The sequence below is a fragment of the Canis aureus genome, chromosome 4, assembly GCF_053574225.1.
Source record: "Canis aureus isolate CA01 chromosome 4, VMU_Caureus_v.1.0, whole genome shotgun sequence".
NCBI classification, from domain to species: Eukaryota; Metazoa; Chordata; class Mammalia; order Carnivora; family Canidae; genus Canis; species Canis aureus.
Window position 1 is genome coordinate 38,211,682 of NC_135614.1, and position 20,972 is coordinate 38,232,653.

At 36.5% G+C, this 20,972-nt stretch overlaps 1 protein-coding gene and 1 pseudogene across 6 annotated transcripts in view; both read left to right on the forward strand.

The window, feature by feature from the left end:
• UIMC1 (ubiquitin interaction motif containing 1) overlaps nucleotides 1-20,972 on the forward strand; it is a 129,166-nt gene that overhangs the window by 55,686 nt on the left and 52,508 nt on the right. For 5 of the 6 annotated variants that reach the window (XM_077895437.1, XM_077895440.1, XM_077895438.1 and 2 more), the window contains 3 exons: nucleotides 15,236-15,360; nucleotides 16,102-16,207; nucleotides 16,517-17,253. In XM_077895437.1, coding sequence (XP_077751563.1) covers nucleotides 15,236-15,360; nucleotides 16,102-16,207; nucleotides 16,517-17,253 — 968 coding nt within the window. Of the gene's footprint in view, nucleotides 1-15,235; nucleotides 15,361-16,101; nucleotides 16,208-16,510; nucleotides 17,254-20,972 lie in introns of all 6 variants that reach the window. The other variant, XM_077895436.1, reaches the window with a different exon arrangement.
• On the forward strand, nucleotides 12,356-12,431 carry LOC144313120 (U4 spliceosomal RNA; annotated as a pseudogene).

The following is a 20,972-nucleotide window of genomic DNA, read 5'->3' on the forward strand; positions in this document are numbered from 1 at the left end:
AATCTCTGTTCATGTCTTTTGCCCATTTCATGATTGGATTGTTTGTTTCTTTGCTGTTGAGTTTAATAAGTTCTTTATAGATCTTGGATATTAGCCCTTTATCTGATATGTCATTTGCAAATACCTTCTCCCATTCTATAGGTTGTCTTTTAGTTTTGTTGACTGTTTCTTTGCTATGCAGAAGCTTTTTATTCTGATTAAGTCCCAACAGTTCATTTTTGCTTTTGTTTCCCTTGCCTTCATAGAGGTATCTTGCAAGAAGTTGCTGTGGCCAAGTTCAAAAAGGGTGTTTGCCTGTGTTCTCCTCTAGGATTTTGATGGATTCTTGTCTCACATTTAGATCTTTCATCCATTTTGAATGTATCTTTGTGTATTGTGTAAGAGAATGGTCTAGTTTCATTCTTCTACATGTGGCTGTCCAATTTTCCCAGCACCATTTATTGAAGAGACTGTCCTTTTTCCAGTGGATAGTCTTTCCTGCTTTGTTGAATATTGGTTGATCATAATGTTGAGGGTCCACTTCTGGATTCTCTATTCTGTTCCATTGATCTGTGTGTCTTTTTGTGCTAGTACCATACTGTCTTGAGGATCACAGCTTTGTAATACAGCTTGAAATCCGGCATTGTGATGCCCCCCGCATTGATTTTCTCTTTCAGTATTCCTCTGGCTATTCGGGGTCTTTTCTGATTCCACACAAATCTTAAGATTATTTGTTCCAACTCTGTGAAGAAAGTCCATGGTATTTTGATAGGGATTGCATTGAATGTGTAAATTGCCCTGGATAGCATAGACATTTTCACAATATATATTCCTCCAATCCATGAGCATGGAATGTTTTTCCATCTCTTTGTGTCTTCCTCAATTTCTTTCAGAAGTGTTCTGTAGTTTTTTTAGGTATAGATTCATTACCTCTTTGGTTAGGTTTATTCCTAGGTACCTTATGCTTTTGGGTGCAATGGTAGATGGGATTGATTCTTTAATTTCTCTTTCTTCAGTCTCATTGTGTATAGAAATGCCACTGATTTCTGTGAATTGACTTTGTATCCGGCCACATTGGTGAATTGCTGTATGAGTTCTAGCAGTCTTAGGGTGGAGTCTTTTGGGTTTTCTTTATACGGTATCATGTCATCTGCAAAGAGGGAGAGTTGGACTTCTTTTTTTTTTTTTTTTCTTTGAAATATTTAATTTATTTAATCATGAGAGACACAGAGAGGCAGAGACATAGGCAGAAGGAGAAGGAGGCTCCTTGCAAGGAGCCTGATGTGGGACTCGATCCCAGGACCCTGGGATTTTACCCTAAGCTGAAGGCAGATTCTCAACTACTGAGCCACCCAGGTGTCCTGAATCTTCTTCATTTTTTAAAAATATTCCCCTTATTATAGAGTTCTGGTTTGACAGTTTTTTCTTTTAGCATTTTCAGTCTGTCACTCCATTGTCTTCTGGCTGCAGAATTTTTAATGAGAAGATGATGATAATTCTAACTTTATTCTTCTGTTTGTAACCTGTCTTTATTGGTGACTGTCTTCAATATATATATATATTTTAATTACCAGTTTGAATATAATGTTTAGGTGTGGATTTTTTTGGGTGGGGTAAATGGAATATATATATATATATATACTCACACATATATATATGTATCAAGAATTAATCAAGGGTTGGATGCTTAACTAACTGAGCCACCCAGGCTCTTCATGGTCTTTATTATGTTGAAGTATTTCCTCTCTAAATCTACTTTGTTGTGAGTTTTTATCATGAATGATGTTGAATTTTGTCAGGAGCATTTTCTTTTAAGATGATCATGATTTTTATCCTACATATACACACACACATATATATGTACATATTTTTTTAAAGATTTTATTTATTCATGAGAGATAGAGAGGCAGAGACATAGGTGGAAGGAGAAGTAGGCTCTTCGCAGGGAACCCTATGTGGAGCTTAGTTCCTGGACTGGGATCACTCCCTGAGCAGAAGGCAGATGCTTAACTGCTGAGCCACCCATGCGTCCCAAATACATGTATTTTTAATAATCTTTTTGTATCTGTGATTTGTAGTCTTTTATTAGCTTTTGAAAATTCCCAATTTTGTTTTATTAAGACTTTAGTTTTTTAGTTTTCGGTTCAGAGCAAAATTGAGTGAAGAAACTGATTTTCCGTTTACCCCCTTACCTCATACGTGTAGAGCTGCCTCTGGCAGAGTGGAACATTTGTTATAGTCGATGAACATTCAGTGACATAATCACCCTAAGTCCATAGTTTATATTGAGGTTCACATTTGGTGTTATCATTTGGTGTTACCATTTGGTGTTACCATTCTGTGGGTTTTAACAAATACATAATGACATGTATCCATCATTATGGTATCATACATTTTCACTGTCCTAAAAATTTTTTGTGCCCTCCCTATTCATCCCCTTGCTAATCTCTTACAACCACCGGTATTTCTATTAGATGTATATAATATCTCATTGTTGTTTTAAGTTTCATTTCCCTGATGATATATGATGTGTAATATCTTTTCATAAGCTTATTTGCTATCTGTATATCTTTTTGGTGAAGGTCTTTCTTCTACTTAATACGTCTATTCAGGGCTAGAAAGTTCCCTTTCAGCACTGCTTTTGCTGAATCCCACAAATTTTGATAAGCTGTGTTTTTATTTTTTCCACTTGCAATTTCTTGGATCCATGTGTTATCTAGAAGTGTGTTGTTTAATCTCCATGAGTTTTTGGATTTTCTCGTTACCTTTTTGTTACTGATTTCTAGATTAATTTAATTGTAGTATGAGAGTAGACATTGCCTAATTTTTATTTAAAATTTTTAAGGTGTATTTTATGTGTCTTGACAGACCACATTTGGTGACAGACCACAATGTTTTATGTGAGCTTGGTATTGGTTGGAATAACCTATGGATGTCAGTTACATCCATTTGATTGATGTTGTTAAGTCCAGTTATACCCTTACTGCTTGCTTTTCTGCCTGCTGGATCAGTCTATTTCTGATAGAGATGTTGAAGTTTTAAAATATGATAGTGGATTCATGTATTTCTCCTTGTAGCTCTATAAGTTTTTGCTTTACATAATGGCATTTACATGTTAAGGATTGCTATGTCTTCTTGGAAAAATGACCTCTTGGGCAGCCCAGGTGGCTCAGCAGTTTAGCGCTGCCTTTGGCCCAGGGTCAGATCCTGGAAACTTGGGATCGAGTCCCACATTGGGCTCCCTGCATGGAGCCTGCTTCTCCCTCTGCCTCTCTCTCTCTCTCTCTCTCTCTCTCTCTCTCTGTGTCTCTCATGAATGGATAAATAAAATCTTAAAAAAAAAAGAGGGGCACAAGAAAATTGACCTCTTTATTATCATGTAATGCCCTTCTTTATACCTGTTAACTTTCCTTGCTCTGAAATTGGCTCTTTCTGAAATTAATGTAGTTACTCCTACTCTTTCTTTTTTTTATTTATTTATTATTATTTTAAAAAAGTTTTTATTTATTCATGAAAGAGAGAGAGACGCGGAGACATAGGCAGAGGGAGAAGCAGGCTCCCTGCAGGGAGCCCAATGCGGAACTTGATCCCTGGAACCAGAATCACATCCCCAGCCAAAGGCAGATGTTCAACCACTGAGCCACCCAGGTGTCCCTCTTTTTTTTTTTTTTTTTTCTATTTTTTAAAGATATATTTGTTTTTGAGAGTGTGTGTGTGTTCTGTGCATGATTGCAGAAGGATCAGATGAAGATAGAGAATCTCAAGTGGACTCCCTGCTTAGAACCATCTAAGGGCTCTGTCCCATGACCTCGAGATCATGACCGGAGCCAAAATTAAGAGTAGGATGCTTAACTGTCTGAGTCACCCAGGTGCCCCTCTCCATCTTTCTTTTGATTAGTGTTATTGTGATATATTTGTCCATTTACTTTTTTAAAAAAAAAGATTTTATTTATTTGAGAGAGAGGATGAGAGAGAGCAGGGAGAGGGGCAGGCTGAGAGGGAGGGAGAAGTGGGGCTTCACTGAGTGGGAAGCCAGAAGTGGGGTTTGATCCTAGGACACTGGGTTCATGACCTGAGCTGAAGGCAGATACTTGACCAACTGAGCCATCCAGGCACCCCCATTTACTTTTGTTTTCCATATATGGTCTTCATTATGCTTTTTAAAAGATTTATTTAGAGAGAGCATGCAAGTGGGGGGAGGGTGAGAATCTCAGACATACTCCTTGCTGAATGCAGAACCTGATGTGGGGCTGGATCCCAGGCCCTGATATCATGACCTGAGCCAAAATCAGGAGTTGGATGCTTAACTAACTGAGCCACCCAGGTGCCTCATGGTCTTTATTATGTTGAGGTATTTGCCCTCTAAATCTACTTTGTTGTGAGCTTTTATCATGAATGATGTTCAATTTTGTCAGGTGCATTTTCTTTTAAGATGATGATTTTTATCCTTCATTTTATTGTTTTGTTTATTGAAGTATAATTAACATATAATGTTCTGTTAGTTTTAAGTGTACAGCATATTGATCCAGCAATTCTTTTTTGTTCAACAATTTTTTTTTTGTGAATCTTAAATTATTATTATTTCTTCGTGTCGCTTACACCCAAGGTTGGGGCAGAGGAGAGGGGGGAAGAGGAGAGGGGGGAATCTCCTCTCCTCCTAATTGTTCAACAATTCTTTACATTACTCAGTGCTTACCACAATAAAGGTGGTCACCATCTGTTACTATACAACATTATTATTGACTATATTCCCTATACTGTACCATCTTTTTAAATCTGTATTTGCCTTTATATTTGTTTATTTTTAAAGATTTTATTTATTCATGACACACAGAGAGAGGCAGAGACACAGGCAGAGGGAGAAGCAGGCTCCCCGCAAGGAGCCTGATGTGAGACTTGATCTCAGACCCTGGGATCACGCCCCAAGCCAAAGGCAGATGCCCAATTGCTGAGCCACCCAGGTGCCCCTGCCTTTTATGTTTTTTTTTTTTTTTTTTTAAAGATTTTATTTATTTATTTATTCATGATAGTCACACAGAGAGAGACAGAGAGGCAGAGACACAGGCAGAGGGAGAAGCAGGCTCCATGCAGGGAGCCCGAAGTGGGATTCGATCCCAAGTCTCCAGGATCGCGCCCCGGGCCAAAGGCAGGCTCCAAACCGCTGCGCCACCCAGGGATCCCGCCTTTTATGGTTTTAACTGAGTATCTTATGTGATTACATTCTCTCTTTTTTTAATATTTATTTCAGTTAGAATTCTTTTTTTTTTTTTTTTACAATTTTTAGCGATTGCCCTAGAGTTTGCAATATACATTTACAACTAATCCAAATCCATTCTCAAATAGCACTGTAATTCATAAGTATTATGTGTACTTTATAATAAGAAAATAATGCTAATTCCTCTCATTTCTTATATCGTTGTCATTTCACAAATGCAGACACCTGTATAAAAATAAGATACACAAACATACACAAACAGATACATTGTTAGTATTAGTTTTTTGAACAGTTTTCTGTTAAATTAAGAATAAGAAAAATAGGGATGCCTGGGTGGCTCAGTGGTTGACCATCTGCCTTCAGCTCAGGTTGTGATCCCAGTCGAGTCCCGCATAGGGTTCCCTGCAGGGAGCCTGCTTCTCCCTCTGCCTGTGTCTCTGCCTCTCTCTGTGTGTCTCTCATGAATGAATAAATAAAATCTTCAAAAAATAAGAAAAATAAGTTTTTATTCTACCTTCGTGTATTCCTTTTTTATTTTTAAAAATATTCCATTTATTTATGTATGTATGTATGTATGTATGTGTTCATGAGAGACCCAGAGAGAGAGGCAGAGACACAGGCAGAGGGAGAAGGAGGCTTCCTGAAGCGCAGCCCAATGGGAGACTCAACATATCCCTTAAGTATTCCTTCTTTAATATTCTTCCTTTATTTATGTATATCTGAGTTTCTGACCTGTGTCTAAGGAACTTCTTTCAACATTTCTTGCAAAGCAGGTCTATTGGCAACAAATTGCCTTAGTTTTTGTTTAAGAAAGTCTATTTCTCCTTCAATTTTGAAGAATAATTCACAGGGTAAAGAATTCTGTATTGGTAGATTTTTTTCTTTCAATACTAAGTATTTCACTCTCTTTTTGCTTGCATCATTTTTGAGAAGTCAGATGTAATTCTTATCTTTATTTCTGTATAGTTAAGGTATCCCCACCACCATCACTTCTTTTAGGATTTTTCCTTTATCTTAGATTTTCTGTAGTTTGAAAATGGTATGTCTTTAAGTGTAAGGTGGGTTTTCGTTTTTTTGTTGAGCTTTCTGGACCTGTGTTTTGGTACCTGACATTAATTTGGGAAGATTTTGAGTCCTTTACTGTTTTGCATGTTTCTTTTTCTCCTTTCTTTTTTCTTTATGGTAGGTAGTTGTATTATGTGTTTGTTACTTCTTTTGTGATTGTCGCATAGTTCTTGGATATTCTGTTTTATTCTTTTCAGTCTCTGTTTTCTTTTTAGTTTTGGAGGTTTCTTTGATATATACTCAGTTGTGTCTAGTTTACTAATAAGCCCAACAAAGGCATTCTTCAATTTTGTTTTAGTGTTTTTGATCTCTAGCATTTCTTGGTTCTTTCGGATTCCCATCTCTATTTGTATTGTCCATCTGTCCGTGCATGTTCTCTACTTTATCCATGAGAGCCCTTAGCATATTAATCATAGTTGTTTTATTTATTTATTTAAAATAAATTATTTTAAAAATTTAAATTAGTTTTTTTTTTCTTTTTAGAGAGGGTGGGCAGGAAAGACAGAGGAAAAGGGAGAGAGAGAATCTCAAGCAAACTCCACGCCTAGCACAAAGCCTCTACATAGGGCTTGAGCTCACAACCCTGAGACCATGACCTGAGCTGAAATCAAGAGTTGGACACTTAACTGACTAAGCCACCCAGGCACCTCTAATCATAGTTGTTTTAAATTTCTAGTCTGAGAATTCCAATATCTCTGCCGTGTCTGGTTCTGATGCTTACTTTGTCTCTTCAAAGACAAAACAAAGACAAAACCCCTCTTTTGTGGTTTTTTTTTTTTTCTTTTAGAATGCCTTGTTAATTTTTGCTTGAGAACTGGACATGATGTACATAGAAAGAAACTGTTATACATAGGTTTTTGGTAATTAATATGTTAGTAAGGTATGAGGGTAGGGAATGTATTTTGCAGTTCTGTTGTTAGGTGTCAGTCATTTAGTGTCTGTGTCTATGGGCTGTGAACTTCACAAGTGTTTCTCAGTGCCCCCCCCCCTTTAATGCCCCCTGCTCTTCCTCTATGTGGGACAGGGTGGCTAGAGAAGTTTGGAATTTGGTATTTCCCCTTTTTCAGATCAGTTCAGTACTGATAATACCCTGTCAGTGTAGGCTTCGATGACCTATTTTGACCTAGGGCATACCTTCTTAAAAAGAACCAAGTGTTTTGGCATATTTCAAAATAGTTCCTTTTCCCTCCCTCTGTGGTAGTCAAGTGGAAATTTATTTATTTATTGTGAGAACCTAGTTGTGCTCTTGAAAAGAAAACTTAACAAAAATGTGGGGGTTTGCTGTTACTGAGTTTCTGTGGAGTTTTTAATGCTCAGACTTATATGCACTGAGCCTCCACTAATTTGTCAGTTTATTGTTTTTTTACCCTGACAGTGGCAGCTTCTGCTTTTGAATCTCTGCTCTGATACACCATTACTCCCTGTATTCTCCTGTTGATCTCTTTGTCTTGGTGCAGTAGTTTGCCCTGTATCCTCCCTTTTTTGTGGATTGAAAAAGAGTTGTTGATTTTTTTTAGTCTCTTCAGCTTTTTACTTCTCATTAGGACAGAGTGGCAACTTCCAAGTTGTAGAATCAGAAATTGGTTGTATCGTCCCCATTATGTTTTCATTTGGGCATTATTCAGTTTATCATTTTTATGTTTTTGTGATTAGCATTTTGATAACAACATCTGAGTTTCTTGAGTTAACATGCTATAATTTACTTAACCATTGCCTTTTTTTTTTTTTTTTTTTGAAGGCATTTAAGTCAGTGTTCCTTTAGATGATAGTATAGTGGACATCTTTTTGTGTATAGCATTGCTCTTCAGTGACTGCCTAGGGTTAATTCCCAAAAGTGGTATCACTTTGTCTGAGAATGCACATATATAAGGGTTATGACATGGTGCCTTTCAAATATGTTTTACAAATTTATACTGTAACTGGCAACATACAGATATATTAGCTTTACTGCAGTTGCAGAGCTCTATCTGATTTGGAAAAGCAAGTTCTTAGGAAAAGATTTGGGTGGGAAAATAATTTATCTTGTTTGTTTTTTTGTTTTATGAAATGTTCCCTTTCGGCCATTTCAAATACCCCCAGATTATACGGATTCTCTTGGTGGGTACGATCTAATTTTGTGATCTAATTTGTTAACAGCCTGTTTATACATCTCAGTGGGAGGCTAACCTGAATGCTGGGAGACGTTAATCGTCATAAATTATGATCAGCATAATCAGTCTCACAAATTGTGTGCTACTGTGTGTTTAGCTCAGCAGAATCATTTAATAAGCTGAGCAGGTCAATTCAGTTGAAGATTCTAAGGTTGACACTTGCTGTTATTTTCCTTTAAGGTACATGATCCGGGGAAAAGCTCTTTTTCCTTTTCTACTAATGGTTGGGTTCTTATATAGCAGAGAGATCAAGTAAAATGAATCTTAATCAACAGTGATGTTTTGGACTTTAGTCTCCGATCATGGTTGATATATGAAAATAAGAGACAATAGTAGTGAATGACAGTAACTAATTCTGATTATGGTTTAAATTAAATATGTAATGGTGGCTTTGTCAAGTTATATGATTATATGCTATGAGTAATATATACATAAAAGAATCTGAATTGGATTTCTTTAAATAATACATAATGACAATATGTAATTTAATTATTAATTAATAGTAATTAATAATTTTGGATATTTGTATGTGCCAAGCACTATTCTCTCTTACATGTATTAAATTAATCCTCTTAACAGCTGTAAATATTTTTACATCAAGTTTATATATGTGGGGCAGCCCCGGTGGCGCAGCGGTTTAGCACCACCTGCAGCCCAGGGCGTGATCCTGGAGGCCCTGGATCGAGTTCCACGTCAGGCTCTCTGTATGATGCCTGCTTCTCCCTCTGCCTGTGTCTCTGCCTCTCTCTCTCTGTCTCTATGAATGAATAAATAAAAAAATCTTAAAAAAAAAAAAAGTTTATATATGTGTGACCCAAAACAAGCATTATAGAATCATGGTATTTACATGAGAATCCCTAAAGTGAAGAGTATAATTCATCTACATGTATGTTCATAGCAGATTAAAAGAAGCAAAGTAAAAAGGGAGAGGGAGATTATCAAAGACCACCACTATTATCCAGCTATGCAAGATAATTAACCTGCTGAAGTCTAGACAACTAAAGAAGCAAAAATCAAGATTTAAACCTAGGAAGACTGCTTCTAGAGCTTCCTACTTGTGTGTCAGAAAAACAGAAGCACATTGTGTTACTACATTAATTTTTGTTCTAATGGTGGAGCAAGAGGGAAGAGTCTGGAGAATGTCAGTTAATGTAGCAAAGCTTCATCTCTCCAGAACTTTTAGGCAATAGGGTATTTTGAGAAGCAGAGAATTAAAAAGAACTCAGATTTATGTCTTTTGCATTATATGGTTCTTGGTTCTCTTAAATTGAACATAAAAGATGTAATCAATTTTTTTTATGATTTAGTGACTTCGATAGGAATGTCTATTTCACTTTAGCTATTTTAGTGGTGTGTAGTACTATCTCATTTTATTGTTTGACAAAAATTATTAATTTGAGAGAGAGTGTGACAGAACATGAACAAGGGGAGGGGCAGAGGGAGAGGGAGAAGCAGACCACTTACCAAGCATGGAGTCTGACGCTGGGCTTGATCCTAGAACCCTGAGCTCACAACTGGAGTTGAAGTCAGATGCTTAACTGCTTAACTGACTGAACCACCCAGGTGCCTGTCCTATCTCTCTCTTTTTTTTTTTTTTTAAAGATTTTATTTATTTTTTCATGAGAGACACACAGAGAGGCAGAGACACAGGCAGAGGAAGAAGCAGGCTCCTTACAGGGAGCCTGATGCAGGACTCGATCCCAGGACCCTGGAATCCTGCCTTGAGCCAAAGGCAGACGCTCAGTCACTGAGTCACGCAGGCATCCCCCTACTATCTCATTTTAATTTGCATTTTCCTCTTGACTAATGGTCTTTTCATGTGCTTATTGGTCATTCTGATATTTTCTTCTGTGAAGGATCTGTTTAGATCTCTTGCTCATTATTTTAAAAATTAGATTGCTTGTTTTCTTATTAACTTGTAGGAATTCTTTATCAGTTTTGGATATTAGTCTTTTGTCAGATTACTTATATGTACGTATGTATATTGTAAATATGTGCCATTTTGTGGCTTACCTTTTTCTTAAGATTTAAATTTTGATGACGTCCATTTTTTTTGTTTGTTTTATGTTTTTTTCTTTCTAGGTCTTGTCCAAGAAATCTTGGACTACCTTAAGATTATAAAGATTTTCACTTATGTTTTCTTCTAGAATTTTTATAGTTTTAGCTCTTTTTTTTTTTTAAGATTTTATTTATTTATTCATGAGAGACACAGAGAGAGGCAAAGACATAGGCAGAGGGAGAAGCAGGCTCTATGCAGGGAGCCCAACGTGGAACTTGATCCCGGGTCTCCAGGATCACACCTTGGGCTGAAGGTGGTGCTAAACCGCTGAGCCACCTGGCTGCCCAGTTTTAGCTTTTATATTTAGATGTGTGATTCATTTTGAGTTAGTTTCTATATATAGTATGAGATAAGGGTTGAAGATAAGTTTTTTCATGGATATCTAGTTGTAGCACTATTTGTTGAAAAGCTTGTCCTTGTTGAAAATCCATTATGGATCTATTTCTGATTTTTCTGTTACATTTCATTAAACAAGCTTGTTGAGATTTTGATTGGGATTGTGTTGATTCTATAAATCAATTTGGGTAGAATTGATGTCTTATTTTCTGAATTAGTTTGGTATTAATTTTTTCTTTATTGTTTGATAGAATTCACCAGTGATGAATGTCAGATAGTTTTGGGATTTTCTTTAAGGAAAAGTTTTATAATAACAAATTCAATTTCCTTAATAGAGATAAGACTATTCAGACTTTGTGTTTCTTCTTGTGTCATTTTTCATAATTAGTATAGTTTCAGTAATTTTGTTTCAGCAAAATCAATGTTTCAATCTTTTTGTTGTTCCTCAAAGGATCCTTTTTAGACATTTTTTTCCTAACCACCTGTGCCCATGAAATTTTAATACCACAGATAATGCTGTAGATCCCATTTATGCACTGATTGTGTATCTGTGTGTGTTTTGTTTTGTTGTTGTTTTTTTAAGTAGACTCCATGCTCAGTGTGGAGCCCTGTGCAGGGGGCTTGAGCTTATAACTCTGAGATCGAGACCTGAACTGAAATCCAGACTCAAACACAACCAACTAAGCCACCCAGGCACCCTTGTATATCTTTCTTTTATACATAAAGAGAGTTATGATTTTCTGACCTCCAAGAACCAATTTTTGTCCATTTGGAGATGAGGTCATCCCTTTTGAGAATGCATGATCCAAGTTGTCAGATTTGTTGATACATAATTGTCCACAGTATTCCCTTATTATTCTTTTCATGACTGTAGAATCTGTAGTATATATCCCTTGTGTTATTCATGATATTGTTAATTTGTGTTTTCTCTTTTTTCCTTAATCTAGTTAGATTTTTATAAATTTTAATTTTTTCATAGAACCAATTTTTTTGCTTCTTTAATTTTTTTCTTTTATATGCCATCTTCTTTTTGTTGATTTCTGTTCTTTAATTTTTTTCTTTTATATGGCATCTTCTTTTTGTTAATTTCCGTTCTTCGTATTTATTTCTCTTTGCTTTGGGTTAATTTCACTCTTCATTTTCTAGCTTCTTTAAGTGTGAAGCTTGCATCATTTTAAACTTTTTTTTTTTTTTTTTAAGATTTATTTGTTAGAGCAGGGGAAGAAGAGAGGGAGAGGGAGAGAATCTTAAGCAGACTGCATGCTAAGCTCAAGCTCAATGTAAAGCTCAGTCCCAGGCCCTGAGATCATGACCTGAGCTGAAATCAGGAGTTGGCTGCTCAACTGACTGAGCTACTCAGATGGTCCCTAAACTTTTTTCTTTTCTAATATGATCATGAAAACCTGTGTCAGTTACATCCCACAAATTTTGATGTTTTCATTCTCATTAAGGTCATTTCATATATAGTAGAGTCCTTTTTTTATATTTGGGATTCAGTTTTTTAGGATCCTCCATTCTTAACGATTTTATTTTACTTTAAACAAATATTTCAGCTTTGTGCAGTGGCATTATTGCAGCCAATGGGGTTTATCCGAGGCGTGATTATTGCTAATTAAAAAAATGTTTAGGGCAGCCCGGTGGCTCAGCGGTTTAGCACCGCCTTCAGCCCAGGGCCTGATCCTGGAGTCCCAGGATCGACTCCCACATCAGGCTCCCTGCATGGAGCCTGCTTCTCCCTCTGCCTGTGTCTCTGCCTCTCTCTCTCATTCTGTCTCTTATGAATGAATAAATAAATAAAATCCTAAAAAATACTTAAAAAAAAAAATGTTTAGGGCACCTGGGTGGCTCAGTGGTTGAGTGTCTGCCTTTGGCTTAGGCCATGATCCTGTGTCCTGGGATCAAGTCCCATATCGGGCTCCCCATGGGGAGCCTGCTTTTCCCTGTCTATGTCTCTGCCTGCACCCCCCACCCCGCCCCGCGTGTGTCTCTCATAAATAAATAAATAAAATCTTTTAAAAAATTTAATGTTTACTCAGTTGTGTACGTCAAAGAGATACAAAAAGATATAGTTTAAAAAATGTCACTCTTTCCCTTAGCCCTTCTACCTTGTTCCCAACCCATCTGTATGTAACCACTTTGGATTAGATTCTAATTTATCCTTGTGTCACTCTACAAACATAAACAGGTATATAAAATATTTTCTTCTTTAATACACAAAAAAGTAGCATACTGTTTATAACTCTTGTATGCTTTTTTCTACTTAACATTATTTCTTTGAAGTTGTTCTGTTCCTGGTCCATAGATAGTTTCTGTCTTTTTTTTTTTTAATTATATGTATGCATATCAGAGTTTATTCAGGAAGTGTCCTGTGTTAGTCATTAAGTAGATTCCAGTGTTTTGCAAATTTAAACAGTGTTGCAATGAAAGATGTAATGCATATTTACTTTTTTTTAATTGGAAGTATAACACTAGAATGAATTGATAGAATTGGGAATGCTGGATCACATGTGTAGTTTGTTAGATATCAAAATCTCTCCATAGGTGTTACACAAAATGGTGATATTCTAATTCTGTCATTTGTTTTACATTTATTAGTTGGAATAATTCTTTATTTTTTTTTATAAGTTTTGAACTTTTTTTTTTTTTTAAGATTTTATTTATTTATTCATGAGAGACACAGAGAGAGAGAGAGAGAGAGAGAGAGAGAGGCAGAGACACAGGCAGAGGGAGAAGCAGGCTCCATGCAGGGAGCCCGACGTGGGACTCAGTCCTGGGTCTCCAGGATCAGGTCCTGGGCCGAAGGCGGCACTAAACCACTGAGCCACCCGGGCTGTCCTGGAATAATTCTTTAAAGAGAAACTTCTCTTCACCTATTTGGTTACCCTGTAATGTAAGCTTTTATTGGAAGAGTGGAATACAAGCTTGATTCTTTTTTATTTACCTGTTCATCCACCAAATACCATATGATTTCACTCATATGTGGAATTTAAGAAAGGAAACAAATGAACATGTAGGAACGGGGAAAAGAAAAAAAGGAGAGAAGGGAAAAAAGCCGTAAGAGACTCAACAATGGAGAACAAACTGAAGGTTGATGGAGGAAAGTGGGTAGGGGTTGAGCTGGATGGGTGATGGATATTATGGAGGGTACTTGTTATGATAAGCACTGGGTGTTGTATGTAAATGATCAATTGCTGAATTCTCCAGAAACTAATATTGCACTGTATGTTAATTACCTAAAATTTAAATTAAAAAAAAAACTTGAAAAAACAAAAAACAAAATAATTGATCCACTAGCATTCTTAAACAGTGACCAGTTAGTTGTGTTTTTTTTTTTGTTTTGAAGATTTTATTTTTAAGTAATCTCTACACACAATGTAGGGCTTGAAGTCACAACCCCAAGATTAAGAGTTGCATGTTCCACCAACTGAGCCCAACAGGCACCCCACAACGGTGGTTTATTTTAAGTGCCCTTTTGAATTCATAGATTTAAGCGTATTTGATGTCTTAATACATTGCATTTATTATTATTACTGATATTTCAGTTTGCTCAATTTTTGGTTGGTTAGAACTTTTTAAGGTTGGCTACTAAGTTCTTTTGATACGACTCGTAGTGTCTGATAGATACTTTACTCACAACAAATATTCTGGCTCATCTTCTACATTTATTTCATGCTTCAGACTTGGAATCAGCTGTTGTACTTTTGTATCAGCCATGGTACCTTTCTCCAAGGTACCCCCCTTGCTTTTTTTTTTTTTTTAAGATATTTTTATTCATTTATGACAGACACAGAGAGAGAGGCAGAGACACAGGCAGAGGGAGAAGCAGGCTCCATTCAGGGAGCCCGACGTGGGACTTGATCCCAGGTCTCCAGGATCACACCCTGGGCCAAAGGCGGCGCTAAACCACTGGGCCACCGGGGCTGCCCCCCAGTTGCTTTTAATGAGAAATAGTGTTTGGAAATCACATTCGGGACACTAAGGATGTTCTTTTTTTGCTGGGCAAATCCAAGGATTCTGAAGAGTAAAATTCTTCTGGTTAAGTGTTGAGTACAAAGTGATGTGATATGTAGCAAAAAGCCCTGGAATGGGAGGCATTTCCTTTATTCATTTATCATCAAGTATTTATTGAGTATCTGTCAGGTGCCAGGCACTCTTTTATACACTGGATATACAGCAGTGAACAAAACAGGCAAAAACTATGCCTTTATGGGAGTTTATAATCTAGTTAACCCAGGATACTTACTGAAAGAACGGTTACTTATCTTGGCCAACACCTTACCTTTTGGGTCTTTCCTCATTTATAAGATTATAAAATTGTACTAAATGGTCTGTAGTGTTTTCACTTGAAAAGTTTAATAATTTGTTTCTTGCTTCTACACTTATTCAGTGGTTGTGGTGTTCCTCTCCTCTCTTTTTCTTATCCTCTTACAGAAATGACAGAAGAGGAACAGTTTGCTCTGGCTCTCAAAATGAGTGAGCAGGAAGCTAGGGAGATGAACAGCCAGGAGGAGGAAGAAGAGGAACTCTTGAGGAAGGCCATTGCAGAAAGCCTGAATGTAAATATGCTATGTTGAAAAAGTTTGTGAGGATTGATTAGCTATATATATATTTTTTTACTTCTGCAATATTACAATTGCATTAGGAACTAGCTGTAGTAATTCGTAGGGTTTTCAACTAACAGATATTTCCCATAATAATTTTTAAAGTGCTTGTCAAATTGCTGGTGAACCCAATTTGAAGTGTTTTGTTAATTTCATACGAAAGAGTTTTCTTCCACCTCACAGATTTTCAGTACATGGTTTAAGAGAGCTATAGTAATTGGCAACTTCTGAAAAGAGTTATCAAGTCCCGAGAGCAACCAAAAGGGAGCAAGATAAGGTGCTTATCTCCCCTGTTCTGGTGGGGAGCAAAGGCAATGAGCAACTAGAGGTGGGTTTTGGAAAAAAGAATGAGCAGTTTAAAATTTTTTCAGATAATGTTAAATTGTGATTTGAAAATATGTGTAGTTGAAATTATTTTAAATGTAAAGGATATTTTCCAGTGTCAGGTCCTGAGCCATCCTTTATGTCATTCATGTCTCTGTATTAGAAAAGGATTTAGTATAGTGATCTAGTATAGCATTTTGCACATAGTAGGCATTTGGTACACATTGTGGAACTCATTGAATTGAGCATCTACGTTTTGGAAAGGAGAATCTCGTAGGGGACAGTGGCCTCCCTGTTTTGTCCTTCCTGTGACCCTTCATGTATAGCTATCTTAATAATAAACCTGGTCTGGTGTGGGATCACTTGTTTCAGAGTTGCCGACCTTCTGATGCTTCTGCTACCAGATCTCGACCTCTGGCCACTGGACCATCTTCACAGTCCCACCAAGAGAAAACAACAGACTCTGGGACCACTGAAGGCATGTCTCCCTGTTCTGACTCCTTCCACTCATCAAGTATAACTATATCACAGGGACCTCATGATGAGAGTAGATATACAGAAATGCCCCACATCCCTTTGATGGTTTTAAAGAGGTTAAATCTGAAAGTAGTTGAGATCTAACTAATATCCAGCATGCTTATATCTCCAAGGAAAAGTCAACATTTGGTTAAACACAAAGAAGAGCCTTTTACCCACATTATGTAATTCTTGGTAAGTGATAACTTACCAAGCCCTCTTAATAAAGAACAGTTTGTCCTTAGCCCTACTTTTTCTCAAATACCTACAGGCATATGGCAGCTGGTACCTCCATCACTGTTTAAAGGCTCACATATCAGTCAGGGAAACGAGGCTGAGGAAAGAGAGGAGCCTTGGGACCACACTGAAAACACTGAAGAGGAGCCGGTCTTTGGCAGCTCAGGAAGCTGGGATCAGTCAAGCCAGCCAGTGTTTGAGAATGAGAATGTTAAATGTTTTGACAGATGTACTGGCCACTTGGCTAAGCACACACAGTGTGAGAAGCCACAGGAAAGTACTGGGAGGGGTTGTGCTTTTCACAGAGCTGCCCAGGGTAGGGGGGACATGTCTAGGCACTGTCTGCCTACCCCAGGAGATACCAGAGGTCTCCAGGATGTTGGGGGCACTGTGCACTACTTCTGGGGTATTCCATTCTGCCCTGCTGGAGTAGACCCTAACCAATATACCAAGGTCATTCTCTGCCAGTTGGAGGTTTATCAAAAGAGCCTAAAAATGGCTCAGAGGCAGCTCTTTAAAAAAAAAGGGTTTGGGGAACCAGTGTTACCTAGACCTCCTTCTCTGATCCAGAATGAATGTGGCCAAGGAGATCAGGCTAGTGAAAAAAATGAAGTCATCTCAGAAGATATGGGAGATGAAGACAAAGAGGAGAGGCAGGAGTCTAGGGCATCTGTCTGGCACTCAAAAACCAAGGATTTCCAAGAAAGCCCAATTAAAAGCTTGAAAGAGAAACTTTTGTTGGAGGAAGAACCAACAACCAGTCATGGTCAGGTAAGGGTCAGTGATGCTGTGATTAAGGATGATTTATTCACAGTTTAAACAAGGATTATTATAGCTATTTGTTCTTTTTGTGGTCTTCTTTCTGATTTTTAAAGTAACATGTGCTCGCTATGGAAAATTAGGAAAGTACAGAAGAGTGTAAAGAAGAAAAATTATCCATAATCTCAGCACCAAGAGGCAATCATCATTATTTCTATGCATTTGAAAATATTTTTTCTTTTAAATTTTTCAACAAAATGAAGACTCTTCTGTATAAGCTGTTTCTTTTTCCCACTTAATAGTTTGTTAGATCTTTTTAGATCTTTTCCTATTTATTAAGTATACTTGAAAACATTATTCTCTCACATGGATGTACCATAATTTATTTTTTTGCGTTTTAAAAATTTTATTATTTCTACAAAGTTTTTGAGTAGGCAGGTAGTAATATTCATATGACCAAGAATTCAGAAAGATGTCAATGAAAAATCTGTCTCCTATCCCCTTCCTAAGCCAACCAGGACCTTCCTTGAAGTCAGCTTGTATTATTGGTTTCTAATGTATCCTTCTGAAGTATTTTATGTGGTACAAGCAAATGTGTATACATCCTCTTTTCTTCACCTTTTTTTTTTTTTACACAAATGGTAGCATAGTCTACACGTTACTCTGTACATTGCTTTTTTTCACTGAAATATTTCTGAGTTCATTTCATAACATACATACATAAAGAATTCCTTCCTTTTTTGGATATGTAATACACCATGTACGGATGAGTTTATTTTATCCAGTGCCCCTATTGGTGGACTTTTAGGTTTCTGATATTTTACTATTATAAATAGTATTACTATTTATATTATAAATACTATTACTATAAATAGTAATAAATAAACAGTAATTATAGTAATAGTATTTATAATAATCAAAGTACTCATTACTCTTGTATGAAGATGTTTTATCCACATGGGAGATATTTGTACAATTTCTTGTAGATGTGATTGGTGGCTCAAAGGATATATGCATTTATAATTTTGTTAGCTATTGCTAAATTGCCTTCCATAGAGGTTGTATAAATTTACACTCACAACAGTGTATAAGTACTAGCTTCCCCATACCTATACCAAATCAGTACTATCAGGACTTTCTGATCTTTGCCAAATCTGAGGAATGAAAAACACTCTCAATACAGTCTTAATTTGCACTTCTCTTATTGTGTGTGCAGTTGAAACCCATTATATTTCCTTCTCTCTCTGTTTAGGTCATATGGGCATTTTTCTTTCTTTCTTTTTTTTTTAAATACGTTTTTAAAAGGTTTTATGTATTTATTTGACCAAGGGAAAGGGAGGGAGAGAGTGCACAAGTAGGGGAAGAGGCAGAGGGAGAGGGAGAAGCAAACTCCCCGCTGAGCAGGGAGCCTGATACAGGGCTTGATCCCATGACTCCAGGATCATAACCTGAGCTGACAGCAGACAGTTAACCCCTGAGCCTAACCCAGGCACCCTGCATTTTACTTTTTTGACAATCTTTTTCTTAGTGGTTTGTAGGTACCCTTTATATATTAGGGGAAGCGGCCCTTTTTATATGAAGAGTAGATAGATTTCCAGTTTATTTTTTCCCCCCGCATGATAGTATATTTCTGTATTTTGCTTGTAGTGGTTTTCTGTAACTTACCAAAAACAGTTCTGTTTGGGGAACATTTAGGTTGCCTTTTTAGTTTTTTTTTCCCTGACATATCTAGATGGTATTATATATCAAAGCTTATAATTTATTTTCTCTGGGTATTATAAAAGCTATTCTATAATTACAAACTGTGTAAACTGTAAGTTTAAAGAGTATTCTATTTTATGACTTGCTGTTCTTTGTACTGGGCTCTGAGTTTTTGTGTTTGTTTTGCTGTTATTCTATTTTTTTCTCTTACGATAAGAGTGCAAGAAATGGTAGCTATGAGAAATATTATAGCATAGAGAGCATGGATTTGGAGTTTGAATTTTGACTTTTGTGTATGTCTTTGAGCAAACCATTTAAAAAACCATTTAAAAAACCAAAAGCAAACCATTGAATCTCAGTTTTTACATCTGTAAAATGGGAATTGCAATTCATGTCTTAGAATAGTTTTAATGCTTAAAGTGAACTGTGTAAAATGTCTAGTATGATACTTAGGAGATTACTCAATAAAGGGTAATTCTCTCTAAGGGATCAGAAGGCCATTCATTGAGGATACCTATGGGAATCGTTCCTCAACAGCTTTATTCATCTACATTCTGGAAAAATTGCTTATATAGGAAGAAAAAGCATTTTTCTTAACAAATCTTCTGGTGACTTGCCTCTTTTCCAGAGGAAAGTTAGGTTGTGCTTTTGATAACATGTTTTATTTGTTTGTTCTTTGTAACTCATAGATACTTCCCCTTAAGAGAATAAATTAACTCTAAAGAATGAACAGATATTTCTTATATTTGCTGACTGATTTATTGTCACATTGTTAGTTTAAACATCCCGGGGGCCAGAGTTGTAGAGCATAGACTTGTGTCAAGTTCCAAAGCAGTGCCTTTGGAATAGTCTGCAAGTGTTCAGAAACTAATGGCTGGCTACACTATATTTGGTATTACTGATTGGTACTGTTTGGCCACAACCAATCAAATCAAGCTAGTTCAAATAAAAAGGGGACTTTATCATAGGGAAACAGGGTAATAATTCTAAATAGAAGGGTAACCAAGTACAGGGTCTAGAATATCATCTAATTTTTCTATATCTCATTGCTATATTGTATTTGCTTCATATTTCTCCCTTGCATATTGGCTTCCTTTGCTTCTCTTTCACAATGGTAGGTGGAAGATAACTGATCCTATAGCTCCCAGACTTAAATATAGGTTATAAGAGATTTATTCTCTCTCAATTCCAATTTCAAATTTCTGGGAAAGGACTTAACCTTGAGATTAGTAGCCTTCACCAGCTCAATTGACTTGTGTCCTAAAGTGGGGTCTGTGTCAAATTGTACAAAGGAGACCAGGCAGACAACCTAGTAAGTATCCAGTAGAGTCATTGTCATTAACATTAATTTTAGAAATCAGTTAGAACTATTGAAAAATGTTAAAAAGTTTAAAGTTGGAAGCATTCACAATCCTATTATATAGTGATATATTCTTTCATCTTTCTATATTATATCTTTGTATTTTTAAGTTAATATTATGTAAACATTTTCTTATGATGTTAAAATTATTTATAGATTTCAATTTTAATGACTACACAATATTCTTATGAATTTATCATAATATTTTTTTTAATTTATTTTTTATTGGTGTTCAATTTACTAACATACAGAATAACCCCCAGTCCCCGTCACCCATTCACTCCCACCCCCCGCCCTATCATAATATTTTAACCCTTTTCCTATTGTTAGATATTTTGATTGTGATAAAAACCTTTTTTTTAAAACAGTTTTTTTTTTTAAATTTTTTTTTTTTAATTTATTTATGATAGTCACAGAGAGAGAGAGAGAGAGGCAGAGACATAGGCAGAGGGAGAAGCAGGCTCCATGCACCGGGAGCCTGACGTGTGATTCGATTCTGGGTCTCCAGGATCGCGCCCTGGGCCAAAGGCAGGCGCTAAACCACTGTGCCACCCAGGGATCCCACACATCTTTTTTAAATAAAACTTTGTTTTATTTAAAATTGATGTCCTTAGGGGCACCTGACTGACTCAGTTGGTGGAATGTGCAACTCTTGATCCTCAGGGTTGTG